At 40.7% G+C, this 24,420-nt stretch overlaps 1 protein-coding gene and 1 long non-coding RNA gene across 8 annotated transcripts in view; one reads left to right on the top strand and one right to left on the bottom strand.

Annotated features, from left to right (window-relative positions):
• Window positions 1–863: 863 nt before the first annotated feature.
• Window positions 864–4,317, bottom strand: LOC115583448 (uncharacterized). The gene is made up of 3 exons (XR_003984365.1): window positions 4,194–4,317; window positions 4,014–4,082; window positions 864–1,047 (listed from the first exon to the last, which is right to left on the bottom strand). It is a non-coding gene; the product is annotated as an uncharacterized LOC115583448 (long non-coding RNA).
• A 593-nt stretch (window positions 4,318–4,910) lies between these two features.
• iqsec1b (IQ motif and Sec7 domain ArfGEF 1b) overlaps window positions 4,911–24,420 on the top strand; it is a 233,083-nt gene continuing 213,573 nt past the window's right edge. For 4 of the 7 annotated variants that reach the window (XM_030420300.1, XM_030420306.1, XM_030420305.1 and 1 more), the window contains exon 1: window positions 4,911–5,782. In XM_030420300.1, the coding sequence (XP_030276160.1) occupies window positions 5,502–5,782 (281 nt within the window). In that variant the 5' untranslated portion in view covers window positions 4,911–5,501. The remainder of the gene's footprint in view (window positions 5,783–24,420) is intronic. The other 3 variants (XM_030420303.1, XM_030420301.1, XM_030420312.1) reach the window with 2 other exon arrangements.

Raw genomic sequence — 24,420 nt, 5'->3', positions numbered from 1 at the left:
CTTGGCACTGCATTTTTAAACATAATGAAAGTGTTACACATTTGGTTATATGATTTAATTCTTAGATTTGTGGTTACATTTTCCCACTTCACATCACACTACAGTAGCATTAATCAGCAGCTGCACAATTCAGTCAGCTGGTGCCCAATAGTATATTTCAGCATCTCCTTCACACTTTTTACCTTTAATTTCTTACATTTATCATTATAACAGATAACAGATATTATCAGTTTCCATTAGTCACTATTTAATAACTGTGGTTGTTTTATACTGACCACTATCTACTTATTATGGTTATTTTATAGTACAGAAACATTCGCTTGAGAATCTTTTTTTTTTTTTTGGTGATCATTGCTGCTCATGTCCTGTGTGAAACCAAATGTAAATGCTGATTTATTAATTTAATCCAGACCATGATCACATCCAAAACCTGGTTTTTATATCTAACCTCAAAGTTTTATTGCGAACCCTAACCAAGTAGATTTATTTTCTAACCCTCACCAAGCAGTTTTATTGCCTCAACCAAACCAAAATCTGACTACTAAAGTGGAAATATTCTTTTAATACCTGATAACAATACATTTGCCAAGTCTAATAGTAAAAAATCTTAAAACATAACTCAGGTCACCCATACAAATGAGATATTCACTTACCATCCAGACAGCTAAACATGCAAGTATCACCTGAAGACATACCTTTCAAAAAGCTTTTCCTTTTATGATATCAACAGAGGCCGAACCCAAAATGCACGACTCGAGACTCAGGCAGCTATAGTAAAGTCAATATTTATTGTAATATGAGGAATCGTAGTAGGTAGAAGAAACGACGACTCCTGGCTTGGCGTCCCTTGAGGCAATGGCGGCGCCGCGTAGCCACGCGGTTCGCGTCCCGCTGGTGGTCCGGTGGGCGGTGGAGCCTTCACGGCTGGGTTGGGAAGCACATGAGCCCGGGCGGGCACGTAGATGTCGATGACTCGACCAAAACGTAGGCAGGGGCTGTAGACTGGCAGGCAGGCAGGTAGGCGGGCAGGAAGGAGCAGTTGAGACACTGGGACACAAGGAGATGCAGGTCAGCAAACAAAGCTACACAAGCTAATGACTCGAATGAGCAGAACTCAACACGAGGAGCCAGGATCGAGAACTCCTTATACTGATATCACAACAAGATGAGGGGTCAGTTACAGTGATGGTCCTGGAGCAACATTGACTGTGGTACCATGGACACTATGATATTAGTATGCTACCATCATGATAGTGATTGAACTACCAAACTGTTCTATTCTATCACCGTGGTACATTTTTGTAAGGCTTTACACTCACTACAGATGGGCAAGTGGTAATAATGGTGATAATATTGGAAATATTTTTATCCTCACATTGACTTGACCCAAATGTGTCTGCAGCATCACTGACCAAAAAAAAGAAATAACCTCTAAACTTTCTATATCCCCCCAAATCGTTCTTGAGGGGCTTCAGGTTCATAACACCATGTTGTTTTCCAGGCACCATGGATAAAACAACTGATGGGGTGGATATTAAATCCTTACTAGCCACTTGAAGTCAGAAACATTAATCTGAGGCCATCAAAAATTCTGAATGGAGCTATGATGGACATAAACCAGCCTCCTCTCTGGCAGCAACCTTTTTGTTATGGTGAGAGAAGGAAAAAGTCCACTGAGGTTTTAATAAAAAGGCCATCCCTGTGTCCTAAACCATGAAGAAAGATAACATCTCACACTAGTCAAATTGAATCACAAGCTGTGAGCTTGCAGGAATAACAAACACTCCCGTGCATGTTCTCCAATTCACTACTCAGAGCAGCTTTTTGCTTTGTCAACGTCTGTGGAGTCTGAATGCCTCAGCCTCTCCAGCTTGTCTTTCTTTCATTTCAGTGGACATATGGGATTTAGCATTACAGCTGCTGCTGTCATTGTTACTGTAGCTACCTTTGATACACTTCTGTGAGATTAAACTCAAATTCTCACATAAAGGAGAACAACCAAGATCTAGAAAATACTCTCTGGGTCTGAAGACTAAATGTGTGTTATGCTCTGACCACATCATCACTGCAAGATGGAGCTGTTGCATCAGAAGACAAAGAACGACCCTTTGTGTCCGAATATTACTTCTAAAAAAGGGGGGGAAAACACCCCTCTCTACAATTCACTTCACCTCTGCTCTCTTCATTGCGCTAAAGGGAAGGATCGTAGAACCTTTTCAGTGAATTATACACATTATCTCTACCCTTTCTCTCTTTGGAGATGTGGTGCAATGCAACCAAGTGGCTGGCAGGTGATGGCAATGAGGATTTATGGCGCTGTGCTGTGCCTGTCAGGGGGACAGTGTGAACATGAGCAAGCTTCCTTCTCCCTGAAGCTGTTAGTGTTCTGAATTTACCATATGGGACTAGATTAACTCTGTGCTTTCACTTAATATCATCGTTTGAAACACCTTTCGAGTCAGATAGTGAGCTTGAAAAATGATTCAAAGTTGTCAAACATCACCAGCTCCATTACTGCAGACTGTATGTGCTCTGAACAAACCACTAGAGGGCAATCACTGTGTGAAAGAACCATGCAGCAGCTCCGGCATGTCATCAGGGGGATAATGACAGGCTTCATATGTAGTCTGCCTCTGCACTTGTTTATGTCACTATGTGAATACATCCCAGTCTGCAGAAAGGGAGCAAACAAACCTGCTTTTAGATTGAAAGGACACAGTTTCTCCCTCTGTCTCTGAATAGAAACGTAAAAAAAACTCAAGTGTCATCTCAGTCATATGCAAGTTTCATTTTCACACAGTCAATCCAGGATGACAAACAAACCTATGTTTAAGCTTGGCTTGTTAAACAACTGCAATTGCCAATGAAAATGTATCCACATGACTGTTTAAGTTTTTATCACATTACTTTTACTCTCATTTGCCAACTTCCTACCTCACTCTCTAACCCTCCCCCAAGAGTCATGGTGACAGGCAACCTGATGAATCGCAGCGTTACCTTGAGTTAAACATGTGGATTTTTCTGTGTTTGAAACATTTGGGATAAAGTAAACAACTCAACTTAATATATAACAAATTTGAAAAACACCAGAATTGAACCTTATGGCAGGCCGACTTTGGCGAGTGGGCCCCACTTTGGGCAGCCCTTAATGCAGAAATGTTACATACGTATTATGTGTATAATATGAATTTGCAATTTGTAGCAGGTGTATTATGTGTATCGTATGGCTGTTTTGGAAATAATACACTGAAATGAGCAAAATAAACCAAATACGAACAAACAAACAAATATTGTGAAGGTACTGCATTTTTTTTTTTTTTACAAATGGTAAAGACCTGTTTAAGTGAGCTGAAGTAGCTTTAAGAGAAGTTCAGCAGGTTCACTATTTTATGATTGTTCTTTATTGTTCTTAAATGGTAATGCTCTGATGGGGGGCACATTGATATGAGTATACTGATGTGGAGAATGCAACAGCATCAAGCAGTGTATCTAGCAATGTACCAACCAGAGGTCAGGTGTGAAGGGTATTAGCACAGAGGGTCAGTTTTTAAAAAAAATTGCAAAGACTGCTGCTGCATATGCACACAATCAGCTGTAGGCTGAACCAGTGAGCCTCTTAGAGTAGACAAGGCTTCATACGTACCCTAGTTTGCAGCTGTGTTTTCTGTGGCACAGCTGCTACAGTATGAACAAGTTGTATGTACTTTAGCCCTGTCAACTTTACTTTCCCCGACACTGACCCTAAAAGAATAGAGAAGGATGCTAATGGGTCAGGTACTTGGAAACATCTAAATTTCATAAATTCCACTTTTTCCTTCTAATCAGTTCTCTCGCTCTAATACCGATTATCCTTCCGGAAGATCTTAGTAGAAAAAGTAATATTCTAAATGTGCAGATTGTAGCCTACCTGTAATAAAGGTCTAATGAACCCAAGGTCCCCCAAATTCCCTGTTTTGCAATTGTTTGTGGTTATATTAAGTAACTGTAATTTTGTGTGGGAATATGGGACTTACTGAAGAACAGTATCAGCTGACATGATGAAGGCTGTACGGTGGACGTTGCCTCACTGGCTGACCTTGAGTCTTTGTGTTAAAAAGAAGGTAATGTTAAACTTCATTACATCAACTGCATTCATCAATATGTTTATATTAACAATGTGTCACATGACACATTTGTAAAGCAGATGGAGTCACCTATAGTGATGATCCCAGAGATAATTGTCACCACTGCAGCTCCATAGAGCTGCGGAGAACTCAAGTAATCCTTATCATGTGATTTTTTTTTTTTTTTAATGGGGAAGCAGATTAAACAAAGTGGAGATAAGCATGGTGCAACAACTTGCTGTAGCAATGTGTCGCAGTGCGAAAAAACCTAGTCTGAACGAGTGGGTGGACAAGGTCGACATGGTTTTCTATTCTGTGAGAACTGGAGGTGAGGTTTGAAGTGCCTGTCAACAGACGTATGCTAGCTAGCATTAACCTCAAGGGATAGAATGCTTTATGTTGCTTGGCAACACCGTCAGCTGATCCCCGAATATTTCTCATCTGTCTGTTGGATCATAATGTACCAATTTAATCATCCAGATCTTCTATTGTAGCAGCATTGTGGAGCATGAGTCTTAAGACTGTATCTGTAAACTCCTCACATTACCAATAACCTATGAATGAGCACTGCAGCAGTAGAATTAAAATGGACTCATCAGGAAACTGTGCTTTACTAAATTAATTTGTTGGGTGAACAGGGCCCATCTTGAGGGACTGTAGTCCGGCCATGCCTTTGCAGCGCCATCGCCAACAGAATCACTTCAACATAAACAATGTTGATAACATGATTTAAAAATACGTTGTTGATGATTTTTAAATGTTTTCTAAGTTTTAAACGTAAAGTAGATTAACATTGACATGATTATTAACATGGTCCACCATCCTTTAAGATAACGGTGTTTTCCTGGGCTGCCAGGTCAGATCGGGCAACTGTGTACATGCTTGTGGAGGGAGGACGTGGTTCTACCTCCTGCATGCACAGACACACCGCGGACACCGTGCGCGAACGAACACCGGCGTCGAGGTGAGCGTGCGCCTGTGATTTGGCGCAAGAGAAACTGAACCTACCTGTTGAGTGGACGCGCATGCGTTGAACAAACTCTGTGTTTGTTTTTTTTTTCCCGCTACACGCAGTGAGAACCTTTGGAGAGAGGCGGGCGGAACATCGCGCAGCGCTCAGTCTCCAGCCCTGAAAGAGTTAAACGGTTTTCCCATGAACGGAGCGGCTGGCTGGAGGTTAGTTCGGCTGTTGCGGTGCAGAGCCTGTGGACGCGTCGGCAGCGGACAGCAAAGCTCCAAACCCGGCCAACTTCAGAGCCAAGCTGCCACTACTGGACGTCACAGTAGTCATGTCGGAGCGAAGGAAGGTCTCTGGGTTTGACATCGCTACTACTACTGAGCGTGTGTGTGCGTGAGGGGGAGAGGGCTGCTTTTTCTGCTTGTGTGGATATCGCCTTCATGGAGGGGCAACGGGGCTTTTACGAGATGGAGAACCCGACCGAGAACCCCAGCAAGGCTGCAGAGTATCTCAAGGAGCTGAATAAGATTATCGAAACCCAGCAGGGGCTGCTGGAGAAGCAGAGGGTCCGGATTGACGAGCTGGAGCTCCAGGTGACGGATCTTTGCAAGGAAAACGCCTGCCTGAAAGATCAGCACCAGCGTCACCTGGCCACTTGCAGACTCCAGCAGGGCAACCACTCCACCCTGGGAGCCATCAAGGAGAACGTCATGCAGGAAAAGTAAGTTGGCTGTTTATTTGTGCCACATGGTTTGGAACAGGACGCTGTCAAAGTTTATATTTCCCCTCTGTGTCACTGTTCGCTCCGCGGCCACAGAGGTGTGGACGGCGGCGGGTGTTTGTGTTTGCCTGGCGGCTCAGGTGGATCCACACGGCCGAATCAAGCGCACACTTCTCCGCCACTTTGACGCGGATCATGCTTGTAATTTCTCCATCGTCAGGGATTGTTTCAGGCTCATACACAGGCTGCACACGCTTTACACGCGTATTGCGTAATATCGATCCCGTTAGGCGCACTCTGAGCGCAAGTGTATTTAACACCATGAGTATTATAGTCTGGAGAGCAGATACTGTATCGTCGTGGTAAAAGTCCGGGACAGTGGGTGTGACTGTTTTGTTTGTTTTGTTGTTGTTGTTGTTATGACATGGGAGGAAATCAGTGTGTGTGTGTGTGTGTGTGTGTGTGTGTGTCGTTGGCAGAGATCAAGATTCGGTCTTGCTGGCTGGCTGAATCCCATCCTCAATATGATCAATAATAATAATATATATTTTCCCCACGACCATAGCAGGCTTTTAATTTGAAACGACGTGGTTGCCTTCTTGTACTGTAAAAACTGAAAGAGAAATGTTCTATCAAGGCTGCTGCTGAACAATTAAGTTTAATAAATGGAGCGTGCGTGTAGGCCTTGCCATTTTCTCTTTTCACTACATACTACTAACAGAACATTGAATCAGACTCCTCAGCCTGCTGTTGTGTAATGTTTTATCCACAACAGCAGGCAGCCTGCTTAGTGGCAGCTTTAAGCATCCACCACATGTCAGTGTGCATGCAGTGCTTATTGATTTCTGATAAACAAATTGCATGTTTTCAACATTTAAGGTGATGTGATTTGAATTTTTGCCCATACATGTCACGAGGAGCTGTGCAACATATGGATAACATCACTCTGTGCCTCAGTTTTGTATCACAGTTGATTAGAGGATCGTATGTCATGTATTTAATATTGTCTGCTCCCTGAGACGATTTGCTGCTTTTCTCGGGTTTATGTTGATGTTGATCAACTCTGCTCAGTTTAATGCTCTTGGTCACATGTCGTTAGCAACTCAAAGATGGTGAATTTTGGTAGGAATTTATTCAGTGTTTCCTGACATTTTATATACTGAACACATGCAGCTCTAACCCCAATAAATACTAATATCTAGCCCTGAGCCAGGACTGTTTACTGATTTTTTTGGGTCCTGCATGATTTTTGCCCAGAACTCAGACACCTTCAGTCATGGATCCACATGTAAAATGTTGGAAATACAAACCTGCTGAATGGCAGGGAAATCTGCAAGCTGTGAAAATGTCAGGTAAAATAACCATGACTTATTCTGACACTAAAGGGTAATTTCCAAGTCATTTTAAAGTTGGTACAAACAATAAAAAGTCAAAGATGACTGCCAACAGTGCCAACACTGGGCACTCTGCTGCTGAGCAGCACTCCAGTTGGTGAGCAAGGAAGCGGTCTTAGGGCTATCTATGATGATGGTTTGTATTGTTCTTTTGGGTTTTTTTGGAAAACACCTTTTTTTATTACAATGAATCATGTTTTTTGTCGTTTTTCAATGTTGTTTTCCCTACAGTTTATAGCTCACTGAGAAGATTGGAATGAGTTATTTTCAACCTTCTACCCATAACACATTTTATAAGTTGATGTTTGAAGGGCATGTCTGTATTCCAGGAGACATCATAACACATCCCCATACCTAAATAACTGTGAAGGTTGACTGCCAGTCCCAAATGACAAATGTGACCATTTTCACAATAACATGGGTGTTTGAGTGATAGGCGTACCAGCCCTTCATCGCATGGTGGCAGTTTGGTGAGGTTTAGACAACAAAAGTACTTGGTAAGGTTTTTGGGTTGTTAAATCATCTCATGTACGTAACTTATACATAACTAAAATAACATTGTATGTTACATAACTACATTAGTATGTTAAAATAGCTCACTACTGACTTTTGTTTTCACGCCTGCCACAAACAGTGGTGTCCTTGGTGAAAGTCATGTTGTTTTTACCCAACCATACACACCCACCCCCTCCCTATGCTGACTTTTCAGCTCTTTATACAACTTCACTTGACTTGGTAAAGCACGGCGGTGCATTGGTAAGCACAGCAAGATGGTTGGATTCCCGGCTGGGTGGAGGGCCTTTCTGTGCTGAGTTTGCATGTTCTCCCTGTGTATGCGTGGGTTCTCACTGGGTACTCTGTCTTCCCTCTGTCTTCCTGTCCAAAGACATGCAGGTTAAGTTAATCAGACAATCTTAATTGCCTGTAGGTGTGAATGTGAGTGTGAATGGTTGTTTTTTCTATATGTCAGCTCTGTGATTAACTGGTGCCCGATGTCAGCTGGGATTGGCTCCAGCCCCTTGCAAACCATGCAAAGGATAAGTGGTTATGGATAATGATGAATGAACCAGACTTCTTCCTTTGCTGCAGTAATAATTAGTATTGCCACTGGAGGACACTGCCTAACAAGGAACATAAATATAGTTCATAATAACCTGGTTGCACAGTTGACCAATACAGTCGTGTTTCTAAAGACGATGCGCTGCAATATACACAATACACAGTTGTGATCCGATTCCATCTAGAATGATGTGTATCCGGATACAGCTTCTTCTAAGGATTTTTTTTGTTAATCTTCTAATTAGAAATCTAATATAAGTGTTTTTATAGGACAAGCTGACTTCAAATTGAATATTTTGTTCACAAAACATACGAAAAGATATTCAGAATTCATAATATTTTATAAATGAATGTATTCACTAATCTCTTTTAGCAATACATTTTAGATGGTAGTTTTTTTGAAAAGTCAGTTGGGAAACTTTCATAAATAAACCATCTTATGCAGTGAATGAAACATGCGCTAGTGCTTCTTCAGTGGTCCAGTATTGCACTTTCTCATACTGAGAGATTTAAAAAAGAATTGTCAAAAGGAAAGCAGCGTGGCAGAGATATTATCATATCGCTTTAATCTCTCCTCTGAATTAGGGTTGCAGCCATATGAGATTTTCACAATACAATTGCCATTTCCAAAAACAAAATAACATCTGAAACCCTATGGATGAGGCTATATCTCTCATAAAACAACTGGGTACATCATAATCAGACCCCCCTCTCCTGGGGGGGCGGGCACTTCTTCCAAACCCCACACCTTGAGTTTGTAATACAGACTTTCTTTGGAGAAAAAAAGTCTCAAAAGCTGTGTAAAACCCTGTAAATCAACTGTTGCCATATAACCATCCTGCTCATTGATTTGCAACATTGCCTGCAGTGGTCCGATATAACAAGAGATTGCAGAGGGGGGAAACGGTTCGTCAAGATCTCTGACGTTTGATACATTTCTAGAATCTAACTGTGCGCGAGTTGTGCTGAGAGTTTCCTTCACTCCCTCCCTCCTCCTCCTGCCTCTGTGAGTATGAAATTGCAGCATGCCCGGCGGTTAATGATTAGCTCTACAGTTTAACAGATAGGTTGATGGCCCCGGCACAAGTTCAGACGGCAGCAGTTACGCTGCTCCTGCTGAAAATACTGCATACTATTCATAATATGCACAGCTGCATCTCCAGAAGTGACCCGGTTCTGTTGGTTGGTGCCGAGCGCAGTACTGTAAGGCCTTTTTAACCTATGACATCATTATTATATTTGCTCAGTCATCATTTGTACGTGGCTATAAATAGTAATCAGTGCAGAGCAGAGGATTGGAGGGCATGTCTGTATTTTCCATCCTAACGTGGCCTTTTAACACTTGAGTTGCAAAGTACACAGATCGGTGTTTGAATTCTGACATGGTCAATCCCTGAGGTTCAAAAATGGATCAAATATTTCAAGTTAAAAGCACTTCCTCTGCATGCACGCACGCATGCACACAGCTGAGAAGGAGTCCTGTCCCTTGTGCTCCGTCAACACTTGGGCCACGTCAGCTGTTCTTTTTGTGTTGACCGGGGTCAGCATACGGTCCTGGCCTTGGCTGGAGGGCCAGTGGGGGAGCTCTGTTCCTTTCCTTTCAGGCCCTCTGACACACACACAAAGACACAAACACACTTACTTACACACAGTATAATGTTATTCTATCCCCACGCAGCAAGACAGGTCACTCTGTTACTCATGTGAGTGAGTGAAGGCTGCTCGGAGACTCAGTGGTAGGGCTGCTATTCTCTGTTTACTCTGTGCTTCATTTGGCCGTTAAAGTTCACAACTCACACAGACTCGCACAGCTTTTATCAAGGTCGGACTGTAGCTATGTGTGTTGGTAGATATATGACCTGTAACAGTGGAGTATCAAGATTCCTTTGGCAGTTTGGTTAGAAAAAAAGTGTGTCATTAGGGTTCAGGATCAGTGAGTTGTAACAACCTACCTGCTTGAAGGAGACTCAGGACAGTGAAAGTGGAGTATCGCTCACTCTACTTTGGCTGTAGAAATTTCCTCACAATTTGCATTTAATCAAATGCTCTAAAAAACGGTAAACCTGAGGTTTTTGAGCCTTTGGTTGTCTGGGTGATCCACCCTTGTATATAGGCAGCAGCCTTGTAGAAAGTGAGGACAGTTTAGTTGTTGGTTGACATCCCCTTAACCTACATTTTGAAAGGAGGGACTAAGATGAACAAGTCAGTCATTACCATCCAGATGCAAGTGAGCAAAGAACATGATGCGGTATCCTACACCTTTCTTATTGTACTATCTCAAATTGTCTCGAAACTGTTTTAGTTAATCTGGCATAAACTGTTAGCCCTTTTTATGTCTGTGTTGTTTGGACTGGAGCTGAAATAATTAGTCTATCAATCAATTAAAGGAAAAGTAATTTACAAATGTTTTAATGTACAAACAGACAATGTAGGCCCCGCAGAGATGAAGTGGTATTAGTGTTGCGAGGCTGTTGCAGAGACAACTGGGTCACTTGCTGTTATACTCAGAGTATCAACTGCCAACATGAGCTTATTCATTGATTTATTTAATTAATTAAAGGAGTCATCACCCGGAAATCGCAATTTCTCTCGTTAAATCATGCATATTGGTGTTGGACCTCTGTTGAAACTTGCCTGAAAAGCTGGAGTTTGAAAGTGGCTTATTTTTTTTGCTTTGGCTCTTTTTCCGAACAGGAATAGCGCACAGTAGTGCGCATTCCTAAAGCACGAGATTTTGACTCTGCTCCTGTGGTGACGTTACCACAGGAGGCTACTTGCATAAGCATCGGCTCACAGCCGTCCTCAGCCAGACTTTCTGAGTGAGCACGCCGAATCTGCTTATTTCTCTGTCATTTTCACGCCATACATCGTGACCACCAGCATTAAAACTCAGGTCTTACATATAAAACACGAGTGTGAAAAGTAAGAAGGAAAAAAAAAAGAATTTACCATTCAGAGACGTCCTGCTGTAAACGTGTCTCTTCCACCGTCTCTGCCTCTTCACTCTCCCGTTCGTTTTTCGACTCTGGCTCGTACATAAATGCCGGAATTCTGTAAGGTTCGTCATTTAGTGTGTGCGCCATGACAGGGGGCTGTTTATGTTTTGGAGTCTGTGTGTGCATGCAGGCTCGCCCCCCATTCTGGCTCTGTCCTTCCTGCGGCCAATCAACGCGCGTTACATTACATATTAATACATTGCACATCCGGACCGGTCAAAACCTCACGCATAATCTCGCGTGAGAAAGTCGCGGTATGAAAAAGTATCAGAACAAGCTCTATGTTTGATTTAAAAAAAATAAATAAAATTCTAATAAGTTTTAAGAATTGATCCAAAGCGATCCAAGAGGGACTGGATATGTAAAAAACCAGGTGATGACTCCTTTAATTTAGTCTGTAATGGAGACGTGATGGCAGATAGAAATATGGTAGGCTGCCAGTCGGACTCGATCACCAGTCAGCTTCACTCTCAGAGGTTTTGTGCCTGGTGGCTGACAAAATAACCTGGTGAAAGCGAGGTTGAAAGGCAACCAATCTAATTTCATCATTGTAGCCATTATAGCCATTGCATTGTGCAATCAACATTTACTCCTTGGTACATTCAAGCTGGTCTACTGCCAGTTAATTAATGGATAAAGTGATAAAACCCTGTTTCCAGATTTTCAAATGTAAGGATTGGCTGCTTTTCTCTACAGCATATCATTACTAATGCTTCAAGTTTTCGTTTTGAACTGTTGCTCCAACAAAGAAAGACGCAGGAAATGTTTCTTTAATATTTGACAATTTTATTGGCCTATTGATTTATTGGAAAAAAAAATCTGCAATCTGCAGATAGCTATTCATTATCTACATTTTGTTTTATCAACCTTTTATCTATCCACATGATATCCATATTTCAGTACACAGATTTCTTGTGATACCATATGATATATAGAAAAGCACAGAGGTGCTCTTTGGAGCGTAAACAGCAGCTGTTGTGGAGCATCAGAGCCACAGTCAGCAGGAGGAGCTCATCACATTACATTAACATATAGACAGATAGAATGAACAAACCCTGCCCTGATATATATCGAGAGCACTTCCTCTGAGAATTTCTTTTTTTTTTCAGTGAGGACTTGTTGGTCAGCAGCTCACAGTGTGCAGCGAATCAGGAGTCAAAATAGTGAATGCTGCCAGAAGACATATGAGAATCTTTCTGGAATATACCAAAGTTTGACTCTATAAGCACATATGCCACAGTTGCTGAGGGCAAGCTGTGAACTATGTGCTGTTTGTGATGCATTTAAAGCCAAAGCAAAAATGCATTTCACACAAAGAACACTGTAGATTCAAAAGCCAGGGGGGGGTTCTTGACAGGCTGCCATTCGAATACAGAAGATGAGAAGAATAAATATACTTTCAAAAGGAGAATATGATTTGGAGTCAACTATTCATGACGGGTGTTCGAGGTAAAAGAGATATGCTAGATTATATGATCTGTCAGTTTTTATTCTTATTATGTAACACGCTGTATGTTGTATGTTGCTTCTTGCTCTTGTGTTTTGAATGTCTTATGTAGTTACGTGTTGCTGCTGGAGATGTAATAAAAACATCTAAAGGAGACGAATCAGGTAATTTATCATACAGACTGGACAGGCTAATGCTAATGAGAGCCTGATGTATTGCCAAATGCAAAGTGAAGAAATAAATTCTTACGAGGTGAACACAATCAACAACACATACTGCATGACTGCATTTAATGAAAGCTGAATAGAAGAGATCCTGTGCACGCAGCTCCGTTTGTTTAGGAAAAATTTCCCCTTTTTATGATTTTCCTTTGAATTTGCCCCCTGGTGTGAAATCTTATATGAGATTGAAAAGTTAATTAATCCAAATTAACAGGAAAAGAGTTTGCCTCTCATAATGCCTTCACTTTTGGGTTTAGTGTCAATCTGATATGATTTCCAATTAAAAATGTGTTTTCTTCTGTAGTGACAATAAGCAAACTGTGTTGTGTTATGATTTCTTTGATAGTAAACGCTCCTGAGAAGGCACCAGCTTTACAGAAACCTTTTTGGTAATAGCAGAAAAGTGATAGTTTGAATGGATTGATGTTTTGAGGAAGTAAGATATTTGTTTCATTTGGAAACATGGAGGTTATACTGCCATGGGCTTTTTATGTCACACTCTTCCATAGAATAATCCATATAAATTTTTAGATAAGTTTTGACTTTTCCTTGAAATATAACCACATCAGATCCTTCTGAGAGTTGGTCACTGGCTCTGTGCTGAGTTGCGCTTATTGATAATCTTGTGGCAGTGCGAGCAAGGAATATTGTTTACTGGAGCAGAACAGTACAAATTAGATTTTTGTTTCTTGAACTCTTGCCAAGAAATCTTGATCTTGATCTATGAGGCAAGGCACCCTGAGTCTTCATCATGAACAGACCCAGTTTTATTTACAGTCATCATTTCACACCATACATATGGTGTGGATCTTAAAAGCCCAAGAAACATACTTAACTAAAGCTTGGTTTGGTATGTGTTTTGTTTTATTTGTAGAAAATCGCTTAATCAAGAAATCGGAAATCAATGAATCAAATGCTCTTACAATAAAAGAAAAAAATCCAAAAGGCTAACTGCGGCTATGGCAGGACTGTATTCAACCTATCAAATGGTCTCATTCAGCCCATATAAAGGCTATACGTACCTGCTCGCATGCTGTCTGCCTTTACACTCTTGCAAAACAAGAGTTTTCCACAAGGCTAGGATGTATCGCTAAAGCTATTTGCGAGCTCGTCCAACCAAGTCCAACCAAATTTTGCAATACCAACATGCTATCTTGACAGCAGTGAGCATTAACAATGGCCGTTTGTTGTTTACGGTGATTATGATTATGCTGACAGTACATGTGTTTTGGACAAGTGTCTCTGGTACGAGACCCAAGCTTTACCTCAAAAAACAACATGTAAAGCTTTTAAAAGCAGTGTAGTTTGATTTAGCATTGGCTGTTATAGCTCCCATTATAACACTGAGTAGTATCTTTATATGATGTTGCTGACTGACAGCCTGCTGTGATTCAAACACATGATATTGTCTACAACCTCCTAGCCATCTGCAGATCCAGCTTCCTCTTGTGGTCGGTTTAAAGTAGAATTGCACAAAATGGGCTCCTGCAAACAAATGTTATCATTTGCGATAATTCTATGAATTAGTTTTTCAACTAATTATTCACGAAAGTATTTGGTTTGTTGACAACCTGTCAAAAAATTGTGAAAATTGCCCATAATTCTGAACACCCAACGCGGCGTTGATCAATGTACATCTGTCACTACATGGTAGAAAAGATGCTGAAACCATAGAAATCTTGACGTTTTTCTGTTTGAAAAATGAAACATTCGTTGATTATCATAAAAGTTGATGATTCCATTTCTGACTAACCGATAAATTCACACTGATTCAGCCTCATTCGAAAGTAATTCTGCTTTTCTCTTTTTTGTCATCATTTCTGTGCTCGTGGCATTCAACTTTAGCACCTGTGTTGTGACCAGTCAGTGGAACTGAGCAGTGTGAACACTGAGACTTGACATGTAGAAGGGAGGATTAAAACATTCAATCTGAGGTGATGCAACATACATGGATAATAATACTTGGCTGTTGTCAGGTTAAAGTGCTCTCTGCAGTCTGTGTCGGCACTGTAAAGGTGGACTATATGGTAAAACAAGCATCACTCTGTTCCATCACGTTAAAACAACAGAGTGAGACGTCTGCTTTCTGACTGTATCAAGTTAATTTCAGGAGACACATTTTCTCATTAAACTTTCATCCATATCTTATCAATAATTAAATTTTTATCAGCATAGTAGTTTTGAATCAGGAAGTTCAGTATTTGGATCAAGTAACTCATGATATAAGGTGTGTCAGATTAAGTATGATTCAGCAGTTATTTCAGTGTGTTAGATGTATATTTGATTAGCATTTATTAAAATATACATATTTGATTGGACTTGGTTTCTGCATAAAGTCAGAATGAAAGAACTCAGATGAGGATCAGGACCAGAAAAGCTTGATAAAGGCATCCCTAAAGTGCCAATTAGGATATGAATCAAAAATGTTCTTGCTTGAGGCCCAGTGTCTGTAATGAAGGGAAGCCAAAGAAAGGTAGAGAGTTGGAAAATACCTGGTAATGTGTTAACTACAGTAGCTATTGTTTCTGTAAAGACATAATATGTTTATTGTGATGGGGTAATGTGTTTCTGAACCGCTCTAACTGTATCCTGTCCACTGTCTCCCTGTCACCAAAAAAAACGTACCTATGTTGGGTTGATAAGCCTCTGCGTCTCAGCACCACGTTTACTGGATAGCTATATCTCAGAAATTGTGAATAACAATGGCACGGTTGGAAAAACAACAACAAAACAAACACTAACAGCAGCCAGCCACAAATTTATCCGAGTGTCTTGGGTCCTCCTAACTGAGCTGCTTCAAGTAGGAAAATAATAAACGGTACATGGAGACGTAACATTGAGCCGCAGCAAACTTCTTTTCATTTTCTCATACACAAGTGACAAACAACAACAACTTCTGACTCAACTGGCAACTCTGAGGCGGCACTCTACAGTATTGTGCTCTCCGGTGGGGTGCCTTTTAAAAAACGTTACAGTGGTCAGGGTTTAGTAGTCTACTGTAAGCCACTGATGATGGATGATGTCATTAATGATGGTTTTGTACAATGACCCTTACATACAATTGGACAAAACACTCAGGTGGTAAACAAAGCCATACCCCCTGTGGCCACTAGCCTCACCCTAATAGCTTGCTGCCAGCTGCTACATTCTTAACACCCACAGCATGTCTGTAGTACCCCTTTTCCATTGGTCAAAAATCCCACTTAAACCTGCTAAGATAAGGTAAACTAGGCAGTAGACGCAGGTTATTACCTACTCGACTTCGCTCAGCTTTAGTCTAAACATAAGACCCAGGTGAACACGCTAAATTCTGACATGCTAAGTGATGACGCATTATCAACATCTGATGGTGGTGCATAAATAAAGAAGAATTTGGGATGCGGCCTATTAAGGACGTTTTGTTTCCGGACACAGCGTTCGAGGCGGAGCCCCATTTATTCCTATGAAAGCTGCTCAGTTGTGTTTTGAAGCCACAAAAGCTTGGCTTTGCTGAGTGGACCGTTTTTTGCGCCCGGCTAACTTGAACTTTTACAGATGCTACTTTCACAGTGGCTCTGTTGTTGTTTTCTCTCTCTGTTACAACTGTTTCTGGTGCAGTCATGACGTGAATCATGACGTCAGTGACGTACAACATAATGCTTCAGATAAAAAATCACAGAAGTCTTGCCTGCGGGAGCTGGGATTTGGGAGAATTGGTAATTTTAAGACTCTCTGTCTCACAACACTGCCACAGCTTGCCTGCAGTGATTGTAGGGCTTCAAGATAAATCGCATTACACAATAATACAGTAATTCTCACACTTTTGCACAGGGAGAACTGCTGCAACAAATCAAGCACTAATAATTTTGTCCAAAGTTGCATAAATAAGGGATGAGCCAGCTTGGTTCATCTCTTTGTAGCTTCTGTCTGTAGCCTCATGCACATTACTGTAAATGTCTCAGTAAGTAACTAAGTATCAGCGTGCATCTTGGATGCCATTATATGATAAATATAAGTATTTGATCAGACTTGGTAGCAGAGATAGCAAATATGGAAGGACAAAGATCAGAGGAAACCTAAGATCTAAAGTATCCACCACCTAAAAACAAAAGTATGGCTAGATTCAAGCATACTAGGACCATGATCTGTAGTGTTCATGATAATTTGTGCTATTGCCCCATAATACAAACCATAGAATAATGGTGGAATAATCTAGTCTTCCTGTCTGACAAACGTGCATTTTAGAGTTGGTGATCCGATATATGTTATCTGTCCCATAGCTCAGAATTTCTAAAGGTCAGATATGAGTGTGAATGAGCTCTGTGAAGACCGAAGAAAACTTGCAGGCAAGTTTCTCTCTGGGATGTCATGAGGCTTTCATCTCGACATTTTCTGTGTGTTTTTGAGGTTTGGTCTAATGGTGTTTTGATAATAATTTGTCTTGTGCTACCATATATCAAAGTCTTTGTGTCCTACGACGTCATTTATATGATAAAGCACCAGCTGTCCGTTACAGACATTTAAAATGGTTTTGGTGTGTTACTCAGTTTATACTGATTATGATTAATTTGTATCTCAGTTGCACATAGAAGAGCATTTTTTTTAGGTTTGTTGGTTCACTGTTATGATCAAGCATAACTTCAGTAATCCTCATGAAACCCAACAACCCAGGGGAGCTGTTATCTTGTGAAGCCACATGGTGGGATTTGAAGAGAAATGAAAGAAACCCACAAATATTTTCATGCCTTTTTCTTTTCAAAGTGAAATGTTGACTCTGTGGCCTTGGCATATGTTGATGTTTAAGTAACCCATTACCTGCTGAGGAGAAAAAGAACTAAATGTTTTTCATAGCGGATATGGTTTAAACATTTTTGACATGGACACAGTTTGTGTTTCAGACTAAAACCGTCATGGGAGCCATGGAAGCCGATATTGATGTATTGACAGCACAGAGGGATGTGTTCCATTTCATTTCACATCATCCTGTACACTGAAAACTAGTCCTGATCTAGAGGCTAAGATTTTCCACTCGGCCTATAGGGGGTTTCTCTGAAATGACACCAGCTCCTTCATGTATCTTCGCATGAAAAATAAACGTTTGTTGATATAGGATTGATGCTCTATTTAAAATTGTATTCTTTGCTCAGATTTGTACAGTTGCTTCAGTGTTTCCCACAGAATCAGACCTTAATTGTGAATTTAGACTATGTACATCATTGACATTTGGTGTACAGCCACCCCACAAGGAAGTACCGAGTTGAGCAGAGCAGAGAGTGGGGAGTGATGGGACACACACTTGTTTACTCCCCAATACTGATTTCGGCATTTTAGGCAGTATCTGAGGCATTTTTGATACTGGTATCCGTGTCAGAACAACGAACAACCCACCCAGTCATCCAGACTGAGACTGTCTACTCATCATAACCTTATTTCCACTGCTGGTATTCCGATTGTATTCAGTTCTCTTGATACCAGAAAAATCCATAGGTGAGGGTTGGAGACAAGATTGACTGCTAAATCAAGAGCTGTGTTGGGTTGCTGAGATCTCTCTTCACGGCGACACTCCAATACTGCAGTCATATAATTCCATACCAGTGACCTTGGGTGCACTGTTGTTAAGACCTCCCCTATTTGTGTGTTTCTGCACCCAATTTTTTAAGTCCAGCCTGGGAAATACCATACTGTACTAACAAGGTGGTTCATTACCTCGTGTTCCATGAAACTGTTGGTTAGGGATATTCTCTGTGACATGTAGTCACGTCAGGTTTGTCTCGACTTTTACAATAAATTAAGAGCACTTTATTTGACATATGCTGGACTTGCTCACTGCTATTAATCACACCACTGTTATTTTACCTTGTAAGTCTGTCTTTGATTCTAGTAAAAGTTCCTATTTTTACTTCTATTCCTATTTGAGTTTTATTAAGGCCTACCTCTTATGTAATGCTTATTTTCTCTCCTATCTGTTCTTATTTCTCTCCTTGTGCTACGCCATCAACCAAATTTCCCCTCTGGGAATCAATAAAGGCTTATCTTAAATGTCAGTTTTGAGTTTTGTGGCTTTGGACTTCTTTCTCATTTCTGACAGAACAGGCAATTCGCAAACACCTTCTTGTCACTATTTTCTGACATTTTGAAGACTACACGATGAAAATAATCAACAGATTAATCTATGATAAAGATAATCCTGAGTTGCAGCCACAGACTATAACCAGCTTCCGTATCTTTATCTTGGAAAGAAAAGTGGCTAATACACAATTCACAGCTGAATTACAGAGAACATTTAATGGCTTTACTGTTTGAAATGTAGAACTGCTAAAGTGCCTTTGCTTATTTGAACTTATAAACGTTCTTTTTGATTTGGCCTTTTGTGTTTGTGAGACATCATGTCATTCAACTTAATTTTATTAGTATATATTATCTTTATTGACAGACTCGAGGTCCAGGTATAAAAAAAAAACACACACAATAAACAGACAAACATAAGATTACACATACATTACACATGTGTGCTCAATGGTTAAAAAACATAAACATGTTGGTTCCAATATTTCCAAAAGCTGGAGAAATATCTTGTCTCACTTTGGGTAGGGTCAGTCAATGATATTATAATCCCATTCCTAGAATCAATCAGCCGACGCATAAATTTAAACATAAAATTCCTAAGTAATGCCTGAAAAGTGGGAACATTACAGTTCACAAACATCTTGCTAGCACTTTCCCACCTTGGGTATTTTAACAGGATTCTAAGAGCATCATTATATGCCACCTTAATCTTATTCATCTTTGCTTTACTATGGCTACACCACAGGTGTGCTGTGTAAAGCGGAGTGCAGTATGTATAGTATAAAAGCAGTATAAAAAGATCAAAGCAGAGTATGGGACAATGCTGAAAATGTCACCTTACATTTATGTGTTTTTAATGAAACTAGTGCAGTGCCCGTAAGAAAAATGTATTCCTATAGAAAAGTGGGAGGTTAAGTATCTTTTTCATGGATGGCCAGATGAGGCTGTGTTTGAAGGTGGGAAATCCGGGATATTTAGGTTTGTTGTGAAATCCGATATTACAGGGTATAATTGGCTGTTTTTGACTATTTTTGATTTTGCCATTATATTTCACCTTAAAAATTATTTACTTGTTGTCATTATTTTCAGCACAACCTCACATGTGTGACTGTTCAGTTATTTTTTTATTTTGACATACTGTATTAACACAATGGACCTAAAATCACAAAAAAAACATAAAAACCGAGTAATAAGTTAGATTTTTTTACTGTGAAAACCACAAATATGTTTAACAATCCATTTTTTATTACTCATAATGCAAATATAAATAGTTGTTTGCTAAATATGTGCATACATTTTTAACATTTACAAAGTTATATGTAACTATTTACATTTAAATGCAGGCAATGCTCATTCAGCCGTCTCCTCATTGTTTTGACTCATTAAACAAAAAAACGACTCCACTACACACTAAACACACTACACCAAACACTACATAACACACTAACTATACACTCCAAACACGCTAAATGTCACAAATCTCTCAACTCTCAGTATCGCTGTCTCTACACCGACCGTCGTTGCCTGTCATTGATCTTCTTCCGTCCCTCCCACAACTTCCTGTTCCTCAACAACCAAACTTGCTGCTTGGACACTTTCGTGACAAAAGCCTGTTTTTACCGTTTCTTCCTGCACCAGACACAAAGAAAACGTGACGGCAATGTTCGCGAAAAAGCGTGGCGGACATTATCTACCCTAAGTCCGGTTTTGGACGTGCCGGTGCGTCCGGTCTGTCGCCTCGGGAGGTGGGCCGTGTAGGTGGGCTAGCGGCTAGCAGCTAGCTACACACGAACAACCACAGATTCCGATTCCACTTTGTTGTCCGCGTGTCTCCGGATCTCCTCAGACCCGAAAACAGACTCGGTCCAGACTCTCTTAGTCTCATAATACACAACAGTCAGTTTAGATACAACGAACAGAATGGGACTGAACCGCCGGCAAAATCCCGGTCCAGCTCGCGCCGCTGCAGGTATAAATCTGCTTGTTTCTTAAGGTGGGGGGTCGCGGTGGGCTCTGCAGTGATTGGCTCTGGTGCGCACGTGACTGGTGGCTCCGGTGGACAATGCTGGCGAATTTGTAAAGTATTTATGAAATAATTTATTAACGGTATCATTGCAGTCCAAACAAATGCGAAGTCGCACACCCTTGAACCACGCAGCAGCCATGTTGTAAGTCTCAGGTCAGTCTGATCCTGATCCGCAGAGATATTTTAGGAACACACACACAGACAGACAGACAGACAGACAGACAGAGATTCCTTGCTTATATAGAGAGATTAGTACAATTGTAATACAGTTTAGGACAGCTGTTGATGTAGTCTGTATTGCTCATATAAAAATTACATCATGATTCGAGTGAATTTCCACAGCTAAATGTTTGGTACAAGAATGAAAGAGGTTTTACACTTCTGCGAAGGCCTGAAGCACCACAGTTCTAATGATATTGTAGAAATCCCCCATATAGAATAGAAACTGAAATACAAAATGGAAACTGTAGATTTTTGACACTAGTAAATCCACCATGATGCAGTGTCGTACTACAGTATTGTGAAAAGTAATGCATAAAACTTTGTCATTTTTTATGATAGTTTATATTTTTCTGAATCCTTTCTTCACAATGTTCAAACCGCAGGGCTCTATACTACGCTTGGTACAAAGTGTCATTGGTAGTGTCAGACTGACACATTTTCACACTTTGCGTCCACGTCGTGTAAATAGCAAATTTACTTGTGCGCCCCTGGCTGTGTTGGTTTTAAAGCGAGGTGTGGTCAGTTGCAATTATGGTGGATTGCTATCTTGAGCAGAAACTGACAGCATCAACACAAAGTTGGTCAAAAGTCAGAGGTGCAGTCTGTTTCCGCTATTTAAAGGACGCATTAGATGCTCCTACGCAGGTGGGTTTATACCGCTCATACACTCTAGTATTATGATTTGAGAGGCAGCTTTCAATTTTATTATAAACATTTCCATGAACGCAGTCATATCACTGTAACAAATATCTTTGGCACATTTATTTATCAAAACTAAAAGCTGGCGTTATAAATGCTCCAAAGGAAACAGGTCAGGTGTATATAATTGATGAAGTTTATCTGCATGTTAATGTAGAGATACACATTTCACACCTGTTGTTGATCAGAATTATATTTTTTCTGACCCGTCCCCCCTGACCCACGAACACAGAGGGACACAGCAGTGCTCCTCCTCCTCCTGCTTGTGTAGGCACACTGAAAAGAGAGTTTGGGAAGCTGTAGAGGGACTGGTAGTCTCCAAAAAAGAGACATTAGCTGTGTTTAGATGGACCCTAATATTCCACTAATAATCAGAATAAATGCCAAATTAGGATAAAAATGCCTCATGTCAACACCATAGAAAAGACTGATCTGATACAGCCTGATTTAAATGAATTTTCCATCAGATCGAGAGGGATGGTGTAAACCATTGATGTTCCGATCAATGGGAAAATATTACACATGTAAACACTTATTGCGATCGTTTCTCTCTGGTTGGTCTGAATATATTCTTTCTGCACATGCTTTGCACCACATGAGGTGAACATCAGCGGTGACACTGCAAAGGTCTGTGTATGTGTGCATAGTTGAGCGAGAAAGCGCAGACAGGGGCAGTAGGAAAGTTTAGCATTGAAGTTGTTCAATAGCAGTGAATGTACAGTGCAGGTTACAGTTAGACAACAAATAACTCTGCAGCCCCTCAATACCCAGTAGGGCCTTATGTTATGGTGACAGCTATCACTCGCATGCTAATATCTATGCTATCACTAACCATGCTAATATCCATGCTATTGCTATCAATGCTAATGATTTTTATCAGTCTGGTTGCCATGGTAATGGCTTTCATTATTAACCATGCTCCCATTCTCTATTTGAATAATACCGGCTGGAGTGGGGCATTAAATTGTGCCTGTTTCCAGTGCTGACAGGAAAACTATCCAGTTCCTCACAAAGCTGTATTCTCACACTTCAGTCAGATTTATGGTAGGGCACTCGACACTGATGAGTGTTGCTTGACAGAAAATTAAAGAGCAGTATGACGTTTTCAATTTATGCTTTGGCCAGAGGTTTAGTTGTCTCCATAGTAACCAGATGCCACCCTCCAGCCTGTTTGTTTAGTCATATCATCTGGATTGGCACATATATCCCTCTGACACCTTGTTTGTTACCCAATTATATTGCATGACAGATTACAACAATGTCCAAGACATAACAAATTTTTCCTGGTGTTCAACCGTTTTTTCCATTTAATTCCATTCATTTATGACACTCATCCAAGGTGTTGAGTGCCCTACCATAAATAAGGCATTAATCTGCTTGCATTCACTCTGATCTGGCAAGAAACATAGAGCTGAACTCTCGACTTTAGTGCATTATATTTTATATCTATCTTATATTATATCTAGTGATCCGTTTTTAAGATGGTTATGCAATTACATTACAGGAAAGTTTACGAATATATTCATCTCACTTTGCAATTACATACAGTTTACAAACGGATGCATTAGTGTGTGTGTGTGTGTGTGTGTGTGTGGCTTGATACTATTTGTATCTTTGCCAGAAGGCAGTTTTGATTGTAACCTTGTTGCAAATGTGTTAGAGATGTCCTCGGGTGGAGTTGGTCTCGGCTCTGTGACGCTGCAGAATGGCCCTGCAAGCTGCCGACCAATGGGCCAGTAAACAAAACACAGACATATCTGCGGGGTGAGAAGGGCAGCGATTCCAACTCCACTCCCTTCCACTCTGACAAGCCTCTCTGAGGTGTCTGAATGACCTGCTGCCTGCTAGTGTGCCCCATTTTCTGTTATAAGCACACTGTCTGATGTGGCTGACAGGGTTTGGTATATTTCAAAGGGTTTTAATGTGTACATGACCGCTGTAACACAAATAGAAATGTCAACAGCCTTTAAAGGAGTCAATTTTAAGTGTATCACTATCTAAAATACTTGTTTTTAGCTTCTTAGCTTCTTTAGCTGAAATGTCTTGGAACCTTTGCAGCTCGACTATCATTAACAAAAACTGCAGAAATTGAGCTTCTTGGTTATGGGAAACAAATAAAATCCCTGAGCGGCTAGCTCTGCAAAGGAAAGGAGCCACCAGTTTTCGCTCAACCTTTAATCATTTTAGTCCTCTGCTTGGGTCATCAGCTTAGGAATCACCAGCACCTTTATCTTTAAAGGCTGTAGAGTCTTTTGTCCGTGCCATGTCCCATTGCATTTTGAACCCTAGCCACCATTTTGTTTGGTCCTTCCAGACACACACACACACACACACCCACAAATACACAAACAGACTTTTGAACCTACAGGCTCTATCTTGCACTAAGCGCACTTGACTTTGTACACTGGCGCTTGTATAATTCTTGTATAATCGACGCACATTGGAATTTTCCCTCCACAGACGCACGTCCTTAAATTAGGGAATGACTTTGCGCTCCTGGGGGCCGGTTCAGCGAAAAGAGGAGGCGTG

Source organism: Sparus aurata, chromosome 6 (assembly GCF_900880675.1).
Source record: "Sparus aurata chromosome 6, fSpaAur1.1, whole genome shotgun sequence".
Classification (NCBI taxonomy): domain Eukaryota; kingdom Metazoa; phylum Chordata; class Actinopteri; order Spariformes; family Sparidae; genus Sparus; species Sparus aurata.
This window is presented reverse-complemented; position numbering and strand designations above follow the sequence as displayed.